The 24,470-nt window shown below is 41.7% G+C and overlaps 2 protein-coding genes across 7 annotated transcripts; one reads left to right on the forward strand and one right to left on the reverse strand.

Moving 5' to 3' along the window:
- Positions 1-589: 589 nt before the first annotated feature.
- agfg1a (ArfGAP with FG repeats 1a) lies at positions 590-21,949 on the forward strand. Of its 6 annotated transcripts, XM_076145693.1 has the most exons (15): positions 591-954; positions 8,835-8,928; positions 10,443-10,558; positions 11,495-11,660; positions 11,809-11,971; positions 12,681-12,800; positions 14,005-14,076; positions 16,572-16,787; positions 17,429-17,612; positions 17,838-17,917; positions 18,452-18,556; positions 19,007-19,051; positions 19,951-20,103; positions 20,207-20,298; positions 20,429-21,949. In XM_076145693.1, exons 1-15 carry the CDS (start codon positions 788-790, stop codon positions 20,486-20,488), a joined length of 1,833 nt encoding a protein of 610 aa, XP_076001808.1. In that variant the 5' UTR covers positions 591-787; the 3' UTR covers positions 20,489-21,949. The 6 variants fall into 6 exon arrangements, with proteins under 6 accessions (XP_076001828.1, XP_076001808.1, XP_076001816.1 ...); XM_076145701.1 differs by lacking the exon at positions 19,007-19,051; XM_076145708.1 differs by lacking the exon at positions 14,005-14,076.
- On the reverse strand, positions 21,066-24,352 carry slc19a3a (solute carrier family 19 member 3a). Its single transcript, XM_076142718.1, has 8 exons — positions 24,206-24,352; positions 23,540-23,775; positions 22,750-23,287; positions 22,345-22,423; positions 21,988-22,180; positions 21,688-21,829; positions 21,445-21,590; positions 21,066-21,156 (listed from the first exon to the last, which is right to left on the reverse strand). Exons 1-8 carry the CDS (start codon positions 24,350-24,352, stop codon positions 21,066-21,068), a joined length of 1,572 nt encoding a protein of 523 aa, XP_075998833.1.
- Between the last annotated feature and the right edge of the window lie 118 nt (positions 24,353-24,470).

Genomic DNA, 24,470 nt, shown 5'->3' on the forward strand with positions numbered 1-24,470 from the left:
ATAATGTATAATAATAATAAAGTGTACATCTACAACATTTTTGTCATATGTACTTGTTGGGATATTATTTTGTTCAGATTGAACAACTGAAACTCAGTTCTATGCAGTAACAGAGATTTGAAGATATGGAATAAGTTCATACCCTCCCTTTTTCATGTTTTATTACTTGTTTGAAAGTAAAATCACACGTTCACGCACCGCTACTCACTGCATCATTTGGACCGTTCGATGGTTTGTATTGTAATGATGGCGGTGATCCACACAGTGGCGCAGATGTTTTAAATAAAGAGAAGCAGCGATGCCGTGTCATGCAGCCAAAGAGTTTCAATTTAAGATTCGTTGAGATAGTACACACCCTTTTCCGGTTATACAGAAAAAAAGATTCTTTGCGATTTGGTAACATTGTTGCTGATGCCTTGCAAATGTTAAGGGCCACTATCTAAATCATATTTACCTGCACTTGTTTAGGGAAAACCAACTCCTGAAACAAATAAATATCTTTGAAAAAATATCAAATGTGACCCCAGGCAACATAACGGGATTTTAGCGAAACCGGAAGTAGGCGGGGTGAAATCTCTCGCTGCAGTCGTAAACCCCACCGATAGCCTCAAACGCCTTGTTCGAGAAGACGCGAGGCCGGCGGTCAGAGCAGAGCCACCTACCCACTCCTTCTGTGCGCTCGCCGCGGGTCGGTAACCGTTAAGAAGCAGCGACGTCTTTTGTTTTAGTTGACGCTCGCCCTCCAGTCTTCCTTCCTTTTATTTAAGCCATCTGCGTAACCACAACCATGGCGGCGAGTGCGAAGCGAAAGCAAGAGGAGAAACACCTGAAGATGCTGAGAGAAATGACGAGTTTGCCTCCCAACAGAAAGTGCTTTGACTGCGACCAACGCGGCCCGACCTATGCCAACATGACAGTGGGCTCCTTCGTGTGCACCTCCTGCTCCGGTATCCTGTAAGTGACTGATTGACCTCACGTTAGACATGGCGCACTGTGCACTGGCGTTTTGTCCCCCCCAGCCAGACACACACACACACACAACACACACGCACACACATACACACACAACAACCCCAACCCTCCCCGGTTAGCATTAGCTGGCTCGCGTTAGCGCACGTTTCTCGGTTTTCCAGCAGTGTCGGTGTGATTACCGAGTCTTGACGCCGTCTTGTGCGGGGTTGGGTGGGGTACGCAGAGGTGTCAGCACGGAGCACGAGCGGGCGGCCCACACGCTAGCAGTCGTTCACCGCAGAGCTAGCAAACCCTTATGAACTTATCTGACATTTAACAAGCTAGTAGAAGTTGCGACAGGCCAGCTGGCTACAAAGGCAACTAGTTGCCGGTGACGTTAGTTGGCACAAGCTGGTTAATGACATTGTTTTTCTGTAATTATATATTAAGTCGTGCACAATATTTTGGTTGAATTAAACAACGAGCATCTCTCAATCTTGCGGTCAAAAATCTTTGATATTATGCACACATTTCTAAGCAGCAATATGTTATTGATTCGTCGGACTCGGTTTCTGTGTTTTAGATAATGGCTCCCATAATGGCTTTACTAGCATTTACTAACCTTAACGCATTGTTGATATATTCATTGCTGATTGAGTTGCATCTTTACCGTGCAGTTGTGTAACCAGGATAACACAGGATCGGGGATTAGTGAAACGCTCGTTTTCCCCTCATTCTGCTAAAGATGAGCCATTAAGATTAATCTGGGGTATACTGCACGATTGAAATGCTTCCCTTTCCTGTATGTGAAGCTTGTCACGTTTAATAAGAAATCTAAAGTGTTCTATCCTGCTATTCTATTACATGTTATTGTATAGCTGCACAGTACAGAGGGAATTATTGCCTTATATTGTAAGTCAAGACCTGTTCATAATCACTGTACCCTAAATATTTTTCAGGATTACATTGCATTCCTATCTAAGTGGTCCTTTGAAAACCAAATTATGCATGCATACGCTAAGTGCTGAAAACAACTGCTCAATTTTTTCAATGAAACTTCCCTAGCAGATCTGGTTATGATGTGTCACTGTATTGGATGTCTAAAATATATTAACAGTGAGAATCCTGGTCCTCCCTCTGAAGTACACTTTAACAAACCTATACCAAATGTTTGCTTAGCTCAAGATATTGTAAATGAAAGCATTGTTTAACTCTGCACAAGAGTCAATGGGAAGGTGGCCATTAGCAGGTAATTTGATAAATTCTTCATCCGTATCCTGTTCTGCTCATTCACACAGTCAGCAGTCAGGCGCTGGTTCCTCCTTAATGCTTGCAAATCACCCCACCGTTCTCCATTTGTGGAAAAATAGTTGGTCTAATGAAGTTGCAGCACATGAAGGAAAGTGTTGCTGTTGTTAGTGGAACAGAGCATTGTGTCCTTCCTCCAGATTGCTTTGTAGTTGCCCCACATTCTTTTGGTTTGACTCTCAGATTAAGGTATCGTGCCTGTTTCACTTGGTTGAATTCTGACCAAAATCTATGGAAACAGTTTTGTCTCTCCACTGTTTGCTGTTCTGCAGCATGTCTGTCCTCTCACGAGTGGAAGTGCATGGGTGCCAATATGAGTTTCCTTTTAGCTGACCCTTTTGTGTTAACATTTGAAGTACGAGTTAATTTAACCCCATCTCTGGCCGTAATTGCCGTGTGGTGTGCTGTGTGAGTGATTCAAATCCTCCCCACCATAGTATATGCTTTTTAAGTCTTTGAAGGATTGGATTGATGTCTGACTGGTGTTTCCGGGAAGCCTGGTGTGTTTGTCGGCTCAGGAAGTGGTATGGCCCCACCATGTCACTACATCAGCAGCATGTGATTTTATATGAGCAACAGGAAGTGGTAGGAAGATCTCTCCCCCCCCCCCTTCTTTCTTAAGAGGCATAGCAGCTAGAATTGTGTGCGAGAGCCAACCGTCTGGTCGATTTATGGTAGGGCTGCAACTAACAATTGTTTTTTTTAACGATTAATCTACAGATTTTTTTTCCCGATGAGGCTATTAATCTATATATTATATTTATTGCGCAACAACAACTAGCCACCTTTTGACTGATAATCTCCATTTTACAATCCAACATATTGCTTATTCAATTCAAGTAAAAGTCATTGAGCGCAATCTGCATTCAACAACAAAAATACCTGAGACGCAGGTCAGTCTGCGCTTCCGCACGTCAGCCGGCAAAGAGCCGAATACGGGCCGGGAGCCTCGTGTTCGCCACCCCTGTCGTAGTGTATCATGTTTGGTTGGCGGGGACAGAAAGTGCTGCCGCCTTGACAACGTGCTCCACGATACTTTCACTTTGAACCGTGGGCAACTTTCTTTCGCTGCAGCTAGTTCTCCAGTTGCGTCCATGCTTCCACCTGGCGCAGCCATCTTATGTCATGACGCGTCGGTGCACGGTTATGCAAATCGACGTATTTATGTATCGATTAGTCGATTTATGTTGACACGTTACCACACCCATAATTTATTCTTTTGGTAACTTGTGTGATCGGGTCTTGTGAGACTCTTTATAGTTGCATTTGCTTGTTCCTCTACTCGGGAAGCAAAACGATTTCGGACCAATGCTTTAATTTAGCTCCTAACTCAAACCTAACTCTCTGCACATTTTGTGTAGCGTTATATTGTTGGCCTTTTCGGTCTTAAACTATTTAAGTCTGAAACATAGTATCAAGGTGAGTCAGTGCATATGTGAACGTTGGCAGTGGTTTTGAATTCATGGAAACTCACTCCCGTTAATTCAATTCAACTTTCAATTTACTGTACTTATATAGCGCCAAATCACAGCAAATGTTCTTGATCTCAAGGCACTTTACATACAGAGCATTTAAAGAAGCTCAACATTCCCCTATGAGAAAGCATTTGGCAAAAGTGGCAAGGAAAAACAAATCCCTTTAACAGGAAGAACTGGGCGAGTAGTTGGTCCTTATTGTTATTTGTTCCTATTTCATTTGAGGTTCAGGCCGTAACATTACTCGTTTGCGGGTGATCAAAGGGGCAAGACTACCTACCTCGCAAGTCGCTCTGTCCACCCCCCATAGTCCTGGTTGTTCAATGGGTGGAGTTGGAATCTCCAATGTAAACACATTCCTGATGAAGGTGGAGGCTTTCCTAGGAGGAACACGAGTCACAATGTCTCTTTTTGGAGCATTTGTCATTTGAGGAAGTAACTCCACTTAGACCATTTGTTCCAGAATGGCAGGGCTGGAACGCCCTTACATGCACTTGAAACTTTGAATTACATGAATTACATGAACTTTAAAGTTCTAGAAAATGGCACAAATGAAGAATGCTTACTTGGTGCAATAGCCTGTTGATTGTGTAAATTGATTTCCTCAGTCATGTGTAGTTCATGTCTGGAGGAGTTTGTCACCTCCATGTGTATCCTCAGTTGGGCAGCCTCGCCTCAAACTGCAGTTCCAGACTCAACACCTGGTTGCTGTTGATCAAGTGCACGTATTCAACTCCATCGCATTTTGCCATCAGTCACGACGCAAATACTCAGTGTATTTGTACTGAGTAACTAAATCTTGAGAGAGGTAGGGATGCTTCATGTTAAAACTCATTATGCTCCGATGGTGGCAATAAAGCAGCGTTATGTAAACACCACAGTTAGATTTGAATCAGAGTGGGGTTACTCAGAGCAACAGACCTACATTATGAGATTGTAAACATTGTCACATTCGCAAATGATCCATTGTCTTAACCGTGTGCTTCCCCTCATATGATGACACAACGCACTACAGTCAAAAATATAAGGAAGTTCATGTAAACGTACTGGCTGTCAACAACAATCTGACTGTCGATGAGGATTGATCAATGTAACAGAGAGATGATGTGAAGCTGAGAAATACACAAGACAAATAATTGGTGAATGTGTAAATGAAGTGAATAATGATGCATAGCCTCTGCTCTTTGTTTTGTCAGTACTTTTAAAAAAAGTTGGTCTTAGCAGTTTGTCTTCCCCCGGGGCTGTCACAATATGCAAATGACTGTAGTGCCCAGCGGAGATGAACTGATACACAACACCGTTTACAGTAGCTGCTGGGTCATGATTATTTTATACTGCAATATGTGATACCATTGTCTATTCTGGCACTCCACACTGCCTAGTAGATTGATGAATTCAGATGGACACATGGACAGATGGACACACAACTTGAGGCTTAATCAGCAAGCATCTATGTGCACATGCTACACATATTTCAGAGGGAAGAGTTGTGTGATTTGACAAGTAGACACTGCCATCATATCAGGGTTTAATGGGTCATGGAACCTTACCCCAGTATCTGACCTAGTTTCCTCCTTGTAATACTGGGGAAGTGATCACCCACCTGCCTTGGGCCACCAGAAAAAACACACACACACACACATGCAAATACTCACATAACACTTTTACTCTGCTGGTGAATCATATCGTAACATACTAGTCTCCTCCCACATGCTGCCTGCACAGCTTAGGTGTTGTTTGCGTTGAAAGGAAATCAGTTAACACTTTGGTGAATGTTGTTGTCTCAGACGGCCTCTCTGACATACTGGTTCTCTCCTCAACTCCTTTCCCCTCCCCCATTTTTGTTTCAAGGCACACAGCAGAAATGTTTCTCCGCCTGTCACTTTAATTTGACACACAATTGAACCACAAGTTATCAAATACATTTTTAAGTTTTAATAATGTTTTTAATTATTTTCTTCCTGCATTCTGTGCAGTTCCATGTTTTCTGCATTTCAGCAATCAGGGCCCACGACAGACAATAAACAGGGGACTGACAAATGTGTTTAGGGACACTTTATAAAAATGAACATCTTAGCAATTCCAAATGTTTCACAGGCGCCGACTTCAGTCTCTAGTCAGTCTTACTCTCCAGTTTTCAATTGTCGAACAATACGCTTAATGATTACCGGAGGTTTGACATTGCCACCACTTTTTGATTGTGAAGGTCTTGTTTGTTCATTGTACTGGTCTTTTACTGCCTGTCTCATGATGTTCATGTCCGTTTTTCTCAGGAAAGAGCAAATTGTATAACTACAGATTTCATAGCAAGCCAATGTCAACATCGTAATTTGACAGACAGTGCATCAGCTGCTGGTTAATTTATGAAAGTTTGTTTGTAATAGCCATTGTACATTGAGCCCTTTTTTTGCTCCCTTATTTATTGTAATGGCAAATGTAAAATGTAGGTTATTTCCTACACTGACTGTTTGAGGTTTACTTTTTCTCTCTGCAGTAGATTTCTATGTCTTCACTATATTGCAAGGTGCCCACACTGAATGAGGAAAGCAGTGATATTTACTTGCACAGACACTGGATATGAATTGGATCTAGGACTGTAAGAATCTCAAAATTGTATATATTTATGTCACATGTATGCTAACACTCGGTCTGAAATGTGAATGAAGCACTTGTCCTTGCTTCAAACAAGGGCCAGACAACTGGGGTCTTTAGCCCAGCTTGGGTTGGCTGCAAGTGTAGTGGAAAAAGAAGCTGGCTATCGGCCGACATGAATCACAAAACCATTTGAGTCTGTTGTACTCGCCAAGTTAATTATTAATCTACATCCTACAAACATTGAAAGATTGCACGCATTTCTAGGACCTTTCCTCAGATGTTTGTGTGATGTGTAACCACTAGGACATACTGGGCATAACTCTAGAGGTGTTCCTCATCCTGTTGGCGGTAGGAATTGGCGTAGTCAGTTCCTGTGGGCATATTGACTGTTCAGGGGACAAACATTTAAGGACACACGGATGTAACAGTGACCTGGCCTTCATGTTGGTTATTTGAACTTAATGTACTGCATGGTTACCTCAGCTGTCCTCACCCATTGCTTTGGAAACTCTATTGGCTCATTTCATTGGATAGATGTGTGTTCTATATATAACATCCTCTCAGGCTGTATTATGGGACCCTCTCTCTAAGCTGGCTCAATTCTGCTGTTTACATTCTGTTTTTATTCTCACATATGTGAACATAACTCGTGTTTTTGTCTCACATTTCCCACTCACACATCTATCAGTACACTGTTCTGTATGCAAATTTGTATTGATATTGTCACCCACACAATTATAATGACTGAAATGGTATAAGAATGATTGAAATGCAAAGCACTTTCTGAATTGATCCTATAAAAGCCAGTTACCAGTCCAAAGGAGTACAGTGAATACCAAAAGCAGTGTTTTGACAGCACTTTATTGTGAATATTGTTTAATTGTTCATTGATATGGCTACTTGGATGATCAAGAAAATGTTTGGCATTGGCCATGTCAGAGCTAACTGTTCCAAAAGATACTTGTTGAACCAGTCGAATCAGCTGATTGCTAGATGTGTAGAGAATGGGTGCAGATGCGAACAAGTTCTGTAAATAATTAATTAGACTTGTCTACTATTACACTGCCTATTAGATCTGACTCTGACCCTTTGTGTCGCCACTGCAAGAATGGATGGATGGATGCCTGAACCCTTTATTGCGTCAATGTTTTTGTATTGGCGAGAGTTTATAGAAGGCATCGATGGCCCATGTGATGAAAAAGACAGGCGTGGAAATGGTCAGTAACTACCAAAAGCATTGATCAGCTTTTCTCGGGCAACATCCTAGTTAACGTTTTAAATTGTAGCCAAGTTGATTGACTCGATAAAGACAGGCGATGATTAACCACAACTAAGCAAGAAGCATTGCCTGGTGTTATTTGGGTAAGGTTAGGCTGACCTTACAAGTGACCTCGCAGTTGAAAAGAGGTGTAGATTCGAAAGCATTACACGTAATGTCATAAGGTTTTCACTGTAGCCCAGTTTGATGTTTCTGTCCAAAGGCACGATTGTTCCTTATCCATGAGCAAATCAAATACAAAGGGGGCCTGTTAATGATGCAGCGTCCTCTAAATGACACACACACACACACAAATATGGCAGAGTTTGCCGAGCAAGAGAATAGATCTGCTACAGCACAACATGCTGTGAAAGCATGCAAATTTGTCTGTTTTAAATGATCACAATCTGAGATATGAAAGTTTGTCTCGGGTGAAAGAAACGGTAAACTGTAACTAAGACAAGGTTGCTGCTGCTACCTTTTTTGGTCGGTATGGTTACAGGCGTTCTCAGCTATCATGGGGTTAGATAAGGCAGCTTTCCCCCGACACCAGTTTCCTCTTACAGAATGTTCAAATGAATCTTTTGATGTTTTAAAAAGCCTATATTTTTTGTCTCACACATTGCTGAACATCAGTTGCCATGTTCTCTCCCAATTTGTTCGTTGTTTAGCAGCTAAAAATGGAATATGAGAAAGCAGCCTTTGTTCAGATGCTTTTTTGCATTTACCTATTTCATGGAAGTAGTTAGTTTAAGTTTTGTTCACGGGGAAGGTGAAGATTGGTCAGGTTTATAGACAAAACAGCTGACAACCTTGAGATAAGCAAATATCTCAAGTAAGCTCAAGTATGTGAGTCACACTTCTGTATAATTATAGACTACTAATTTGGGCTTTTGTGGCGTGAGCTGTGACCTTGTCATGGGAAGGAACAAGGCTAGTGTGACGCTTTTGAGTGTGTCTCTGTAATGGAAGTTCCTGTATTACAATAATGTGTTCTTCTGCAGCATTGACAGCCCCAGACAGAAGCATACAGACGAGGCTTTTTGTTCCGTTCTCCTCATCTTTATATCATTTATTTTCTCTTTTCACATTTATTCCGGCCTCTTCATTTGTTCGTGCCCCAGTCTCACATACACCAGCAAGTGGCCCTCGCCTGAGAAGTGGAGTCTGCCTAGTGTCTCCATTCACAATAAATTGACCCATCTCTCCATCTCTCTGCATTTTTTCGCCATGCCAACCATCCACAGACGAGGACTGAACCCACCCCACAGAGTCAAGTCTATTTCCATGACGACCTTCACACAACAGGAAATCGAGTTCCTACAGAAACATGGCAATGAGGTAGGCATGGTGACTGTCTATGCTCTCAAAGTTAATGAAGTCTTTTTCCCCACTGTTTTCTCATGGTTGCTTGCCCTCTTGTCCTTGTCATTAAAGTTTCTTGCTGTGCTATGACAGAATTATGTTTACTGTCCATCTGCTTTGCCAGATAATATTAGAATCTAAATAAATCATTATTATTACATTTCCAACTTAAAGGAATTTCCTGCTCACTGCATGCTTTTGTTCCCTTGTCTTGCCTATAGTGCGCACACGCGGTGAAATTCCAGAATTTGTTGTGCCTCTTTAATTTACATTAAAACACTTTTGCTGTGGTTGGTTGTGCACTGCTGCAAGTTTGCTACCTGCAAGCGAATCTATACACACAAGTTAATGCACACAAGACGCGTGGTAGTACTCAGCTCCTGCGAAATGTTACGCCAAATTGCATTGATTCTGTTCTAATCAAACGTGGATGAGAAGGATGGAGTGAGATTAGGGGAACGATGAAAAAGAGACGCAGAAATGTGGAGATAGAAAGCTTACTCAACCAAGGTTATCTAATCAGAATAAATCAAGAATAACTCCACAGCTATTTTACCCATGTGAATAGTTTTGACCTCTATGGAAAGATTTTGGTTAGGCTAACTTTGTGGACTTAAGAAGCTTGTGATTCCATATAAAACAGCAACTGAAACAGTTCTAAAGCAACCTGACGACAACAACTGTGTCAATAGCGTAGAAGTACAGTAAAGCAAATTTGACAAAAGTTATTAGGTCAGATGGAGCCAAAGTTCCCCAAGGCAAGTTCTCCTTAACATTTAATGTTTGTCGACCTCCTCACGGCATCAGAAATTCCCTAACTTTGTCACACAATGCTGTAACACAGATCTATTGTACCAGAGTCAAATCTGTTGTGCTGTATAACTGTGTACACACAACTATCGGACATATTGTAGGCCAATTTAACCCTCTCTTAAATTGTGTTGATGCTAAAGCTGCAGTGTAAAATTCATGCTGACAGGGCAACAATGGAAGCTCTGGACTCTAAATTCAAATCAAGCGGCCTCAGCTTAGCCATACTACACTGTCATCCATGAGCCATTTCAGATAAACGGTGTATAAAAATGGAGCAATGCCACCTGGGAAGCAGAGGCTATTAAAAGCTGGAGCAAAGTGGCAGGACAGGCACACTTGCAGGAGAGTCAAGGTTGTTATTGGTGTGTGTGTATATATATTTATATATATATCCTTCCAAGACTGCTTAAAGGAACACTGCAGCTGCATTCATGTTGTTTGTTGTCTCTCACTACAGACAGAGAAGTGTCATATAAATCATAAAAGCAAAAAAGAAAATGCATTGGCAGGTCTCAGTGTATGTGTAATTCATCTTCAAAATACAAAATCTGCAGTTTAGGATCCATCTTGGCTCACATAAAATCATTTCTGAAAGTGCTGCATCATCACACATGCATCCAGCCTATAAATCAGTCAGTAAAAATCCAATATCATTAGTTCTGCTGCTGTGTGTCCAGGTATGTAAACAGATCTGGCTGGGCCTCTATGATGACAGAACCTCCTCAATACCAGACTTCAGAGAACCACAGAAGGTCAAAGAGTTTCTCCAGGAGAAATATGAGAAGAAGAGATGGTAAGTCTGTTTTTATAAGCTGGCTCAGCCAAGATGTGCTAGATTATTTGACACTGTTTAGGCATGAAACTTATTTTTTCTCTCTGCTTTGGAATACAATGTGTAACTTGCCACTCTTTAAACGCACAGAATGGAGGTCATCACATCAAGTCTTCAAGACCGCCGCATTTGGTTGAAATTAACATTAGATTCTATGATGAAACGACTGTGAATCCATAATAGGAATTTACTCTGTGCACGTAATATCTGTTTGTGTTACTGCAATAATGAATGTTTGGTGTCATTACTTTCGACTTTAAGGATTCGGATCTTCTTAAATCTTCTCTTCTTAAATAAACAGGCAAAGCTGTCAATTGCTGTTATTGTACTATAGTATATTATTGTACTATAGTTTACGTTCAGTAAGATTAAGTGGGTATAAACACTGAAATAAATCACTTTGATACAAACCCTATAGTAAAAGATAAATCGCAAAGCACAAATTGTATTCATATTGAAAATGTACACTTATGGACACTCTTTGAAGTATGTATTATTCACAGACACTCTTCTTTTAGGAGCACTTCTGCATCTTTCTTCGGGCCCCCTCTTTTTCTTATCTATCTGGTGGTGCCTTGCTCGTCTGAATGGTGCATGGTTCTATTTGCGTTTTATCCATTTTTCAGAACTCTAGTACTGTTTTTCACCAGCAATTTACTGGCAATTTATAATATACATGGAGATCATTAGCTACTAGCATTTGGAAGGATTAGTCATAGCTCAGCTTTTGAAAGTAATTCAATAATAAAGGTCTTCTAATATACTCGAGATAAAATTACAGTTACAGTTTAAATTCAGAATGATTGATTGAGCCTCATTTAGGCAAATTACACCGTTGCCACAAAAGTGCTGTTCTATGCACAAAAAGTCTGACTGCTTGACTGATGCGTTTCCTAGGTTTGTTCCCCCTGAGCAGGCCAAGGCTGTGGCATCAGTACATGCGTCCATCTCTGGGTCCTCAAACAGCAGCACCAGCAGCACCCCAGAAGTTAGACCCCTCAAATCCCTGCTGGGGGAGTCGGCCCCCCCACTACACCTCAACAAAAACACCCCTCCTAACCAGGTGAGATGGGTGCAGTACAATCACACACTCTATTCTGCAACTGACAACCCATGTGATTGTTTGAATGTTTGTGTTCTTGCCTTGCTGGCCTCTTTTGTTCCTTTTCTAACCCACACATGATTTTTTTTTTGTCTTTTGTCTCCGTCAGTCACCAGTGATCAGCCGTGGCCAAGCCCATCCACAACAGTTCCATGACAAGAAGTTTGACCTTCTCAGTGACCTGGGGGGAGACATCTTTGCTGCTCCGCCCAATGTCAATGCAGGCCCCAACACCAGTTTCGCTAACTTTGCAAATTTCAACAGTCACGCAAGTAAGTTAAGAAACGAGTCAGTCAGAATCAAGCTACTCAAAACCTCTTTTTGGGAAGAACAACCTGGGAAATTACGAAGCATTCCAATTAATACTTCACACTTTAAAGTCTGAAAAGGGCTCAGGATTTTACAGAATCATTCAAATTAGCAGCCATACACCACAATGGCTTTACAGCGTTGCCATACGTACTGGAATAGTATTAGGGGGCTTCTGGGCAGACTCATCTCCATGGATACTAATGTCCGTTTCATAGTGCTAGTAGCATTTGCTTCTAGTGGGATAATGACTCCTCATTTCCCCTCAAAAGAGCCACCAAGACTCACCGTTAATGCAGTGACTAAAGTGGCATCTCCACATGGCAAACATGAGCACAGATGTACATCGTCGAGATTAATGGTGTGTGACGTTCTAAGCATACACACACAGTTGAAGCCTGACTATGCAAAATATGACCCAGCCTCATATGAGAGGGTGAGCGTCAGACTACGTCGCCTGCTTTTACACTGGCTTTGTTTTTCTATAATTGGACACCCCTCATGATGTCACTCATCTATCATACACCATAGCTATGTAGTCTGTCACTCAAGGCTTTGGATGTCATATGTGTGCATCCAATCTTGAGTACTTCCTTCATTGTCTCCTTGTCATTGTCTTTTTTTGTCCTCTCCATTTTTTTCATCCGATCATCATCCTCACACCACCTCCAGCGACACAGAATGCCAGTGCAAATGCAGACTTTGCTAATTTTGACGCTTTCGGGAGCACTTCTGGGTCAACAGTTGGTTTCTCCTCCGCACCCCAAGCCCCGTTCCAACCCTCAAACACAGGTAGAACAAGTTCCCTGCACACAACATATCCAAATCCATACTTGACTATGTGCACACACACACGTCATCACAAAATGGGTTTACATATTGGGTAAATAGAAACACCTATTTAAAAAGTAACTTATCAGGACGTTTGTGTAAGTTCTGTTCCTTCTTTGGCCTTTCCATGTATCTTAAAATGTTTGTCCTCTGGTATTTGCTAAAGCCAGATACTTTAAATTGCAGGCACCAGTTGCTTCATCACAAGCCAAGGCCAAACATATTGTATGTTGTTTTTGTGGAATTTACATCTAATGGCCGGGATGTAAGGCTATATGGTATGTGCCTTGGGCCAGAAATGCACAGGTTGGAGTGTATGAGGTAGTGAAGAGAAGGTGCATTCCAGCGCAGACACAGTGGAAGCATTACCACTTGTTGGCCATCTCCATTTTGACCTACTTCAAAAGCTTTACGATAACATTACGCAGGTTAACAGTTAATAATCAGTCACAGTTGGCTGAAAGCAAAGCGACGGTTGGAAATCAGATCGCATACAGGGACTGCTTGATGTAAGGTGTTGTTGTAGGGGATGGGGACAAATAGATGAGGGATGTGTGATTAACTGAATCATTTGCCAGTGGATTTAGTTTGTGTTCTGCTGATGTGGAATCCCTCAACTCCATCCCAGACCCACGTGTGGTAGTTCTTGCAGATTTGTATCCAGTAGTTGAATTGATATTTGCCTGGAGTAACTGACCGTCTGGCTTTTAACCTGAGCCTTTGCCTATTGCCTGTCTCTCTCTCTCTCTCCTTCTAAAACAATTGCTCTTTTATTCAAATTGCACACTTAAGCCTCTGTCCATACATCCAAGGGGTGGAACACTGTGTACCAGCGCCCCCTGCTGGAGGCTCTACATTGATATTTATTGTGTTGAGCTGCAGGGTAACCTCTGAATATCTGTTGGTGGCTGGATAAAGCTTTCCTCTCCTTTTACTGGCTTTATAAGATAATCCCTCTCTCACTATTCGGCCTGCCTGTCTCCAGCTGTCCATTGACTCTGTCTCATGTGTTTTTACGTGTTTAGCTTCAGAAGCAGTTTGTTTGGTTTTTTTCACGTCACACTTTTCTTGCTTTGCTGATGTTTTTCTTTTGTTTCTCTGTCCTGTCCTCCACCGCTCCTTCCCCAATTTCTCCATCCTTTTCCTCTTTGATTTTGGCTGCCAGCATTCACAATACTCTCATCCAGTCGCAGTATGGGAGAGTTTGCCCCTGCTCTGCCTCTCCTGCCTCCACACAGTAAGTTTTGTTTTCAGGGCTAGCTTTCACAACAACTTCCACCCTCTCCACTAACTCCCTGCTAGTTGCTCTGACCCTCCTCTCTCCACATGTAATGCGTTTCCAGCATGTACGCTGTCTTTGTGTGTCTGACTCTTAGAATCACAGTAGTGAGTAATGTGCAGTACCTATAAAAAATATTCACCCCCTTGGATGCTTTCCCCTTTTATTGCTTTTATGAGTGGAATCATGGTCAATATAATTTGAGTTATGTCAGTTAACTAAAAATAAATGTATAATGTAAAATAAATAGTTGCACATGTATTCACCTCCTTTAAAGTGCTAGTAGTCAAGTAGAGAAATGGAGATCACCTGAGTGCAGTTAATGTGTCTCAAGTGATTGTAGTATAAAGACACCTGTGTCTGGAAGGTCCAGTCACTGGTTCATCTGTGTTCCTGCTACAATTACACGATGAAGACGAAAGAACAATCCAAGCAACTCAGAGAAAAGATTATTGAAAAGTCTAAGTCAGGAATGGATGTGGGAGACTCCAAGGTCAATTGGAAGAAGGTTATTTGATCTGATGAGACAAAAATGGAGCTTTTTGGTCATCAGACTAGACATTGTTTGGAGAACACCAAGTGCTGCACATCACCACAAACACCGATGTTGCCACCCCCTTCAAGCATGGTGTTGGCTGTTAGAGTGCTTCTCAGCAGCAGGCCCTGGAAGGCTTGCAAAGGGAGAGGGGAAAATAAATGTTTGTGAAATCCTCAATCTGACTCTGTCTGCAAGAGAGCTGCAACTTTGGAGAAGATTTATGTTCCAGCAACGACTCAAAGCATACAGCAAAAGCTACACAGAAATGGTTTAAAGATACCCATGTGAATGTTCTGGAGTGGCCGAGTCAAAGCCCAAACCACAATCCAATCGAGAATGTGTGGCTGGAATTGATAAGAGCTATTCACGCCTGATCCCAGGCAACCTGACAGAGCTTGGGCTGTTTTGCAAGGCAGAATGGCGAACAATTGCAGTGTCCAGATGTGCAAGCCTGATTGAGACCTATCCACATAGACTCACTAACTTGAAGGGGGTGAAGAATAATGCAATCATTTATTTTACATGATATATTTTTAATTAACTGACATTACTATGTAAAAATCAGTTTTACTGGGTTTTTTTACAAACAAAAATTGACCATGATTTCATTTATAAAAGGGAAAAACATCCAAGGTGAAGAATACTTTTTATAGGCAGTGTACACTGGGTAGCTTAACCACTGTTACGGACTGGTTCTTTATAGTTAAAATGGTGGTTAGAAGCAGTGGACATAAGACCATTAATGAAATTGATGTTGTGGCCACCCTTCTATCTGGAGTAGATGCTCAGAATTGTTTTATCAGAACATCTAAATGTACAAACCAGAATATAGTAGAGTCTCACACCAATACTTTAATCACATGGCGTATGAAAGTGATTCCCTTAACTGAGCTCTCATTGAGCTAAATAGAGTTCAGGCTTAATGTAGTCAAAATGCTGTCTGTCCGTAGTTGGAAACATATCGGAGAATATTTAGAAAGGGAAACGGAATCGGTTCTGAAATAGCATTAGTGTCTTGCACAAGAAGCACAGTCATCTGTTATTCGAAATCTCAATTGTTGTGAAATCAGTGAAAATTTGCTGACCAGTGTAACCAACAGAAGAAACAGATAAATGGAATGACTTGATGTGTGTATCTTGTTATCCACCTTACCCGAGAATGTAAACATTCGCAGTAATCATCCAATAATGTCTTTCAATGTTGCAAACTAATCGATGACAAATGTGCTCAACATTTCCATCTTAGTGACCAAGACATGTGATATGATGGTAGTAGTATTGTTATATCACTATGTGGTACTTAACAGTAGGCCTCATTCTGTATTTGGGACCTGAGAACACATTTCAGTCCACCAGATCCAGGTTCTCATCTGGACCTGCATGTATTCAAATTGTTTTTGTTTCTTTCATATCTTTTTACTTGCCTTTGAATGTGTGTGTGTGTGTGTGTGTGTGTGTGTGTGTGTGTGTGTGTGTGTGTGTGTGTGTGTGTGTGTGTGTGTGTGGTTTAGTATTTATTGCTAATATCAAGAATGTCTCTAGATTAGTTGGCAAACCCCCAGTTGTTGTCAATTGATCCATCAGTGATTATCAACATTTAGAGAATATCATCTGTGCATAACAGCTGATGAGGAACCATGAGGAAATGCTGGTCTGCACATTATATGCTGCTAACACAAATGCTTTGTCTTTATGGTTCTGGCGTAGTGCAGCACTGCAGAGGAATTGTTTTGGTAGTATTGCTATTCATCCTTCCTTAAGGGGTTTGTGTCCTATACCCGGCCAAGGCCTCGTTCCACCCTAGGTTTACGCTTATCAAGCGTCTTCTCTTCTCTTTCACCTTATTCATGCTTTTACTCAGATCCGCCAATCGAAGGATCCCTTGTGACTTTGCGATGTCTCTTTTTTCATACAGGTAGCACCTCAGGGGGACTAGCAAAAGCCAATTTTGCAAATTTTGACAACTTCCCCAAATCGTGTAGTGCTGACTTTGGATCCTTCAGTTCCTCCTCCCAGACTTACGCCACAGAAGCTGCCAAAGATGCTGAACAGAGTACTAGCATCCCCGCTGATAGATACGCAGCCCTGGCTGACCTGGATAACAAGTTATGCTCTGCCAAAACAGAGCAAGGTAAACTTCTCCTGACTAGCCTACTGCGTAGATTTCCAGATATTTCAAGAGTAGCAGTAGAGTGAAATTTCCACAGGGCAACCAAATGTACACAGTCAGCTGCATGGACTTTGGCACACATGAGTCATGACCCCAAAGACAGCCACCAGTCAAGGGAGATTTAGTTTTACATTTACAAGCAAATAGCTGTCGATCCTGTAGCATTTAGTTTTTTAGCAGAGCCTGTAGTCATATCATATTTTGGAAAGTCGTGTCTGCCCCTGGCCTCAGTGCAACTCAACCATTTTCTATGTGGAAGATGGCGGAGGCACCCCACCGTTGAATGAGTGAATGAATGTAATTTGAATTGATTTCATTTGAACTGAACTGTTTTGTTGTCACATGGTCTGAATACTGGCATGTAGGCATCTATGAATTGCAATGGTACTAGTTAGTACTAGTTGATTTTGATCACATTTCACAGGTGTGCCTTGTATAAGTTCCAAATGTGATAGAAAATGCAAATGATGATTAAACCTTTATTCTTCACCTTTTTAAGGTTTAGGTTGAAAATGGCAGCTAACTGGACTTTTTTGTTTTGAAGTTTGTCCTTCTCTGATTTTGGTTTGAATCCAACTTTGCTATCTGCGCTTGCGTTCCAGGGGGCGGTGTTCCTGGTATTGCTAGCTCTGCCTCTGCAGCGCCAGGAACTGGTGCTCTGCCTCAGAACCAGCCAGCAGCGTCCACAGGGGGTGACCGCTATGCTGCACTCGCTGCGCTTGATAATGTCTTTAGCCCCGTAGCTCCTGCTACTAGTGTTTACAACACCACAAGTAACTCACAAGGGTAAGAACACACACACAAACAAGGTAAACATATGTACCACATTGAACGTTAACCACATGACAATTAGAAAGTGGGAAACCTTGCGATCATTAGGCGAAACGTTGCATTTATATCCTTAAACGCTGATGTTCCAAAACGACTTCGGCTATTTCTATCTGCTGCACTGAAGTCTGTGGAGTCCATCATGTGTTCTTTTTTGATGAGTCTATGCTGCGTTCACTGCAGGGGGGTATTTGGCTCAGCAACTGGAGTGTCAGCAGCCCAGCCACAGCAGGCCCTGCCTGGCATGGCTCAAGGTTACGGAGGTGAGTGAGCGTGGATTTTCCAATGGTTTGTTGAAACAAATTGTTGATGATTTACAAGATATGAAGAAATGGTGGGGTTAGGAATGGACCTAGTCTTAGGTGGGGTAAAGCATTCATGATGTAAGCTGTATTTGGTGTTAAGAGGTGTGGCGATAGAGGTCATTTGTACATTTGTGGGACAATGAGGTCTGTATTGGCTTAGATGTTGAGAGCTGGTTGAATGTGTGATGAAAGAATGAGGCAATGGACCATCCATTGCTTTTTTATATGGCTAGATGTGAAACTGTGTGTGCCGTTTCAGAAAACCTGCATTTTAAAAACGTGTATCCTGCCGTGAGTGTCAGTGAGATTTTGTGGACGTGCAGTCAGCGCCATCTTTTCCTTAGAGTTAACAGTTGCATAGGATGGAAATGAGAATGAGCGTCAGGAGATGAACATATTTAAAAGCTTTTGCAGACAGTCAGTGATAATGTTAGTGTTTTGGACTTTTTTTGGGTCATGTTCCGAACTCATTTTTAAATCTTCTCCCAACAGCTCAGTCAACTAATCCCTTTGTCTCTGCCGGCGTCGCCTCAGCTGCAGCTCCCACCAACCCCTTCCAGAGCAACGGAAGAGCAGCAACTGTGGCAGCAGCAGCAGGTGTGTACTTACGTGTGTGTGTGTGTGTGTGTGTGTGTGTGTGTGTGTGTGTGTGTGTGTGTAACCGTTTATTCACATCAGAATGTGTGCATGCATGTTTCTGTGTGAATGTAGAGGTTTCAGACTATCATGAAATCAGGCACAGTTTGCACCTTAGAGTAGAAATTATTTACATTAATGAATTGAGGGTATCAAAGTTAATATGTGAAGTTAATGTGTTGTCGCATTATGTGTTGTATGTTGGTGTACCTGCCCAATTAAAACCCGCTTCCACGCCAATTGTCAGCCAGGCCACACAGTGTTATTGCGGCATACCTGATGTAACATTTCTACACACAGAAGCATTTTATAATGCTTCTGTGTGTAGGCACCTGATGTAAGTAAAACCAAATATCAGATTGAAAGCCTGAGATTCAGTTGTCTGTCAATTGCTCCCGCCATGCTGCACAGGCGTAATGAGAGTTCTTCATGGACAGGGTTTTCCTCCCACGTGTGGTAGGTTACCTCCTGCTCTCTGTTTCAGCCCTCCATTTTGCCCTCCTTCGTCTTGCTTTTGCAGTGCCTCCTTGTCCCTATTGTAGTCTTTAATAATATTGGAGAGTTCAACATTCTCATAACATAGACACAGAAATGAAGGTGTGACAAAATCTAAGCTGGTGCAAAAGTTCACAGGATAAAACTGTAAAGCTGTAAATCTTCACTGAATATGAGATGGGGGAGAGAATAAAGAGCCATTTAGACATTATGTAACACAAAAAAATAAATCAATAAAAAAATCAATAAATCCAAATATTGACCGTGATCAGAGGCTTTCATAATGATAAAGCCCAAGTGAAATGACTGACATTGAAATACATTTAGTTTTGTGTGTAATTTATTTCCATCATTCTGCCAGATTCTGTCCAGGTTAGGAGTTTTCTAGAAGACAATTTTAAAGTGAGATTCTGCAAATCTCAGTTGAAAATACAAATTGAATAGACATTTCCCCATATACACACGTTATCTAGCTAAGAGAGCATGACCAAACCAACCGCATTGGTGGTGTTCTATTTCCCGAATTTCATCATTGGACCTACCACCTACAGTACAGCACATCTCAGATTTGGTCCCACTCTCACTTTCTTTAGCCTCTAGACCATTCTTAGGACTCCCTTTCTGTTCATTATCCTCCTCATTTCAGTTTACTCATTTTGCTTTCTAATACAAACATTCTATCATTGGTTTGTTCCATTTTTCCCCCTGATGTTTCCTTGACTGTGAGATGGCTCATATGAAGAGTCACATTTCATAGGCGTAGTGTATGTTAAGACAGCTGTAGAATATCTGCCTTGCTTTTGATAATATGTTGGAGTGTTACACATTTGCTCCTGTGACCCTGCTCTGTTGTATTTCAGCCACATTTGGCACTGGTTCCATGAGTATGCCATCTGGATTTGGGAATTCTTCAGGCTTCAACCTCCCCACCAGCTTTAGTGGAACCTTCCAGCAACAATTTCCCGGGCAGGCTCCCTTCCCTCAGCCGCCTGCATATCCACAGCAACCCAACGGTGTGTGTAAATCATGTTGTCCGTTTAAACTGTTCAGAAATGAAATTCTGTGATGGGTATGCCCTCTCACCTCTGAATGTTAACCTGAATGTTTGTCTTTCAGGTGGCTTTTCAGCCTTTGGCCAGGCTAAACCTGTAGTGACTCATTTTGGGCAAGGAATGTCGGGTCCTGGCGTCTCTAGCAACCCTTTCCTGGTTAGTAAGAGGGTTGTGTGTTATGCCTTCACATTGTAGAAACGTGTTACCGAGATGATTAAGTGAGGGTTGATAATGATCCTTTCTCCACTGTTTTCTCAGAGTTTATGTATTCCTTTTTTCCTCCCAGGGCGCTGGTCCTTCTGCACAATACCCAGCTGGAGGCTCTTCAACAAATCCCTTCTTATAGCGCTCCATCCAATCAGTTCCACTACAGGGTCAACAATTGGCGCGCTTGCACCTATTGCACTGTTTTGTTTCACAAGTAGCTTTAAAAACACAATGTTTGTAAGAATTTGTATTTTGTATTGCAAATTGTCACAAATGCAACAACATGAAAAACACGTCATGCTGACATTGTCGTGGCAACAAAACAAAGTGATGGTGTATGCAGAGGGGAGAGGTTTGTCCCCTCTTCTCTATTTAACCTGTGAACTGGCTTGGTTTCCACTGAGTCACAATGTATAATCAAACTGGCTGAAAACTTAAGTTATTGCAATTATCCCATTCATTATGCTGCAGTTATGTACATATTTTTTTTCTTATAGGAAATTAGCTCTGTGCATATCAGTATTTGTATCTAACACACAAGATTCAGACAGAACTATTACTTGGAAAAGTTGATGGGTACTGCCAGTGACTGTATTTGTAAAGAACCAAACTGTTGATGTATGCAGTGTATGTTCTCTGTGAACAAAGGAAGGATGCATATTGTGTTGGTGAGAGATGAAAGAAGGGTCGAGTGCTGCATCAGGGATGGACAGGTGTCATTTCTCTCCTGCCCTGCTGACGGGGTCCAGGTCACAATTTTCCGGTCTATGGTCCACCACATCCATGCGAGTATCCTGAATGGCTGAACTGAAAAACCACTTGCATCGGGTATTAGAGAATTTTAAGTTAATATGTAAATATATATTATATTAAAAAGAATTTTAACTAAGAAAAAATGACCAAATTATTCATTTATATTGATGTATGAATATATTGTAAATTTGTTTTGTATAAAAAGATTTATATTCATGATGCTGCAGTCAATAATTTGAAGCTTTTTTCTTTTACACTGGTATGCAGCCACTTGGACAGTCGTTTCCAAAAGCACAAGTGATAATTAATATTCTAAGCTGACATTGGAACATGTTATTTTACAATCTGTGTTCTACTACATCTGGAGATGCATTTGAGTCTGGAGGAGTGCAGTCTTTGTTGCTTCTATGTGCTCCCCAAATGGTAAACAATCCCCGCAGTGAGAAAGCAATGGCGATTAATGCGAAGTAGCTGGCATATATGATGAACTGCAACAAAAAAAGCACATTGAATGATGAACAATTTTGATGTTAAATATTCTGCTACATCTACAGAAAACCTGACATTTAAGACAAGACAGCCCACCTGAGGAATGATAGACAGGCCCAGTCCTCCACTGTCAACCACAATGGAAGTCATGATGGTCTGCAGGGTGAAGGCTACAAAGTTGTTTGCTCCAAAGACCAGTGCATATCTTTCCATTGATAGGTCTGCTGCAATTTGGTACCTAAGAGAAGTGTGTATGACTGGGTCATGAGTTTGTAATGTTTTGTTTTATTTATCTAAAGACCTGTAATTTAGTGTTATTTTTCTTGTTCTACCTGCAATAAAATCAGGTGTATTACAAGCGGGCCAATAAAAAGTCTTGTATGACGGAACACCTACATGGCTATTGTAATCAGCAACGAGAACAGGCACTTGAAAACAATGTAACCAGCGTAGCAGACCCAGATGTTGTGTATGAAGGTCATCAGGAAGAGTGCTGCTGCCCCGAGTCCAGAGAGAACCCCCAGGGTCAGCTCCCCCCACAGCTCCCATTTCACCTCTGTGAAGCCTATACCGTATGCTGACGCAGCACCTGCATAACACATATTTGGATGAGCTCACATCTGAAGAAGCATTTAGAAAATAGTTTCCTTTCACAATATATCCTGTGATGATTCTCTTTCTTTATGGATTTGATATTTTGTAACTGGTGGCTGCTGTTTCTGTATCTCTAAACCTGTAACCGGTGTTGCTTACCGAGCAGGCTAGCCACTGCCTCCACTCCTCCATTGTAGGCGCTGAAGTCCTGGGAAGGTTCCATGTGCGCCCACAGCACCTGTCGGGTGTGTTGCAAGGATACATTTGCGATTTTAATGTCATCAATCACTTTTGATAAGGGATAGTAGGCGTACTTGATTATGACTTTACAATACATTGGGCACGAGTAAAGACCAAAACTGACGTGCATGGGATAAATCCTAGCACCATGACTGGTAACATGGAAATACTTGGTGGATGACATGGACTCAATATTTTGTCAGTTGGGTAAGTCAGATGAATGTACGGCATTTGAGTTGAAAATGCTGTTGATCATACAATCACTGCATATCACATGAAAAGTATTTTCCCTGCTGTCAGATTTGAAGAAATGGCATGACTCACTTGCACATAGTTGAGAGTCTGGTAATAGCCGCCGTTGGCCATGGCCCACCACACTGACCAGGAGAGCAGCTGTCTGGAGGAATAGCAATGGAGGAAGTCCCTCCACAGCTGAAGGAGGATTTTGCCACAGCCCTTTGCAGCAACAGACTCCTTAAGGTCCTGAGTCTTTTCCTTTCCTTTTCCTGCATCTTTTGATATTTTGCTTTCTTCTCTCGTTTCATCTCTTCCATCTTGACTTTCCATGGATCTCCTTGAACTTGATTCTATTTCATTAATTCCCCCATGTACTTGCTCATTTGTTCCCCCTTTTCCAGCATGTTTCCTGTGAAAGAACATGCTGTGCCTTGGCATTGGCAGAAGGCAGGAGCTGACCAGAGCGATGGTGATAAGGACCAGAGTAAACACTAGGATGTAGTCGTAAGTCATGAGGTTAGTGCTGACAAACAGCTGGCCCAGCACACATCCCACAGTGTATCCCAGCAGTTGGAAACTTCGGATGTATGAAGTAGCTTTACGGTACTTGTCCAGATCTATCACACTGTAACATACAACATATTCAAAATGTCACTGCAGAACACAGGGAGATGCCACTCAATAGAGAATTTTCAATAATTTGCTTTTAAAATGTATTCCCTTATACTGCAATTTCAGTTCATATTTCATAACTACGTATAACTTTTATCACAACACAGACACTCTTTCTTTTCCACAGACTGCATTCAGTGTTTTGACTCTTGAGAAGCAAAATAGTGACGAAGGCAGTGACCCTTTCAGCTACACTGTACATGACCTGTAGATGTAGGAGAAGTAGGCCACCTCGCTGGCCATGGCAACACCATAGAAGAACTGCATGGCCTGCATGGCTGCCACACCTTGTGTCCAGAGCAGCATCGCTGTGGTGATGAAGAAGTTGGCACACTGCAATATCACCACAGGCTTGTACTGAAGCCAGTCAGTCAGCAGGAACACTGGTACTAGCACAATTAGATTGGAGTAGGTCGACACCGGGAATATCTGGTTGTTTACCTGAAATCAAGTATGGGATATACTATCACTTATTCGCATGTATGACAAGATAAGGATGCACTTCAGTGCAATAAATCAAAGGTTATAACCCATATAACATTTTGTTGACATGCATCTACTTTTGCGCTTGTGAGCTACTCTATCAATCCCTGCTGCATTGAACAGAGGACATCCTGGGTTTTCCAGTGATATGATATTTCACACTAAAATGGTCTTCAGGTCCACTACAGGGAACATGCTGTAAAAATGCTGTTTTTTAAAAAAAACCCTAAATAGATAGGAAATCATGAAAAAAGGAAATTGGAATTTTATCATTGGTTCCCAGAGGGATAGTGTATTTTTAATTACTTGGGTAATATAATTTTTTGTAAGACATGTCATTTAAGATTATTCATGTACACTTTACTTAATATTTGCTTTGATACTGTACCTCTTCTATTGTCAGGTTCATGTCAGGTCCTGTCATGAATGCAACAAGGAATGGCTCTATGGGTTTGACTGTGATGAAGAATCCATAGGTGCAGATCAGAGAAGTGGGATATCTCCAGTCGACCCTCCAGCGCTTCAGTGCTTCCATCTTCTGCACCTGTGTTGCGGACACTATCTCACTCCAACTCCAGTTCTACCTCTTTCAGGAGTGTGGACAGTATATGGCTCTGTGCCGCCCTTTCTTTCTTTTCCACTCCTTCGAGCAA

The sequence above is a fragment of the Genypterus blacodes genome, unplaced genomic scaffold (assembly GCF_046128005.1).
Source record: "Genypterus blacodes isolate CSIRO-AG114 ecotype Tasmania unplaced genomic scaffold, CSIRO-AGI_Gbla_v1 ptg000003l_1, whole genome shotgun sequence".
NCBI lineage: Eukaryota > Metazoa > Chordata > Actinopteri > Ophidiiformes > Ophidiidae > Genypterus > Genypterus blacodes.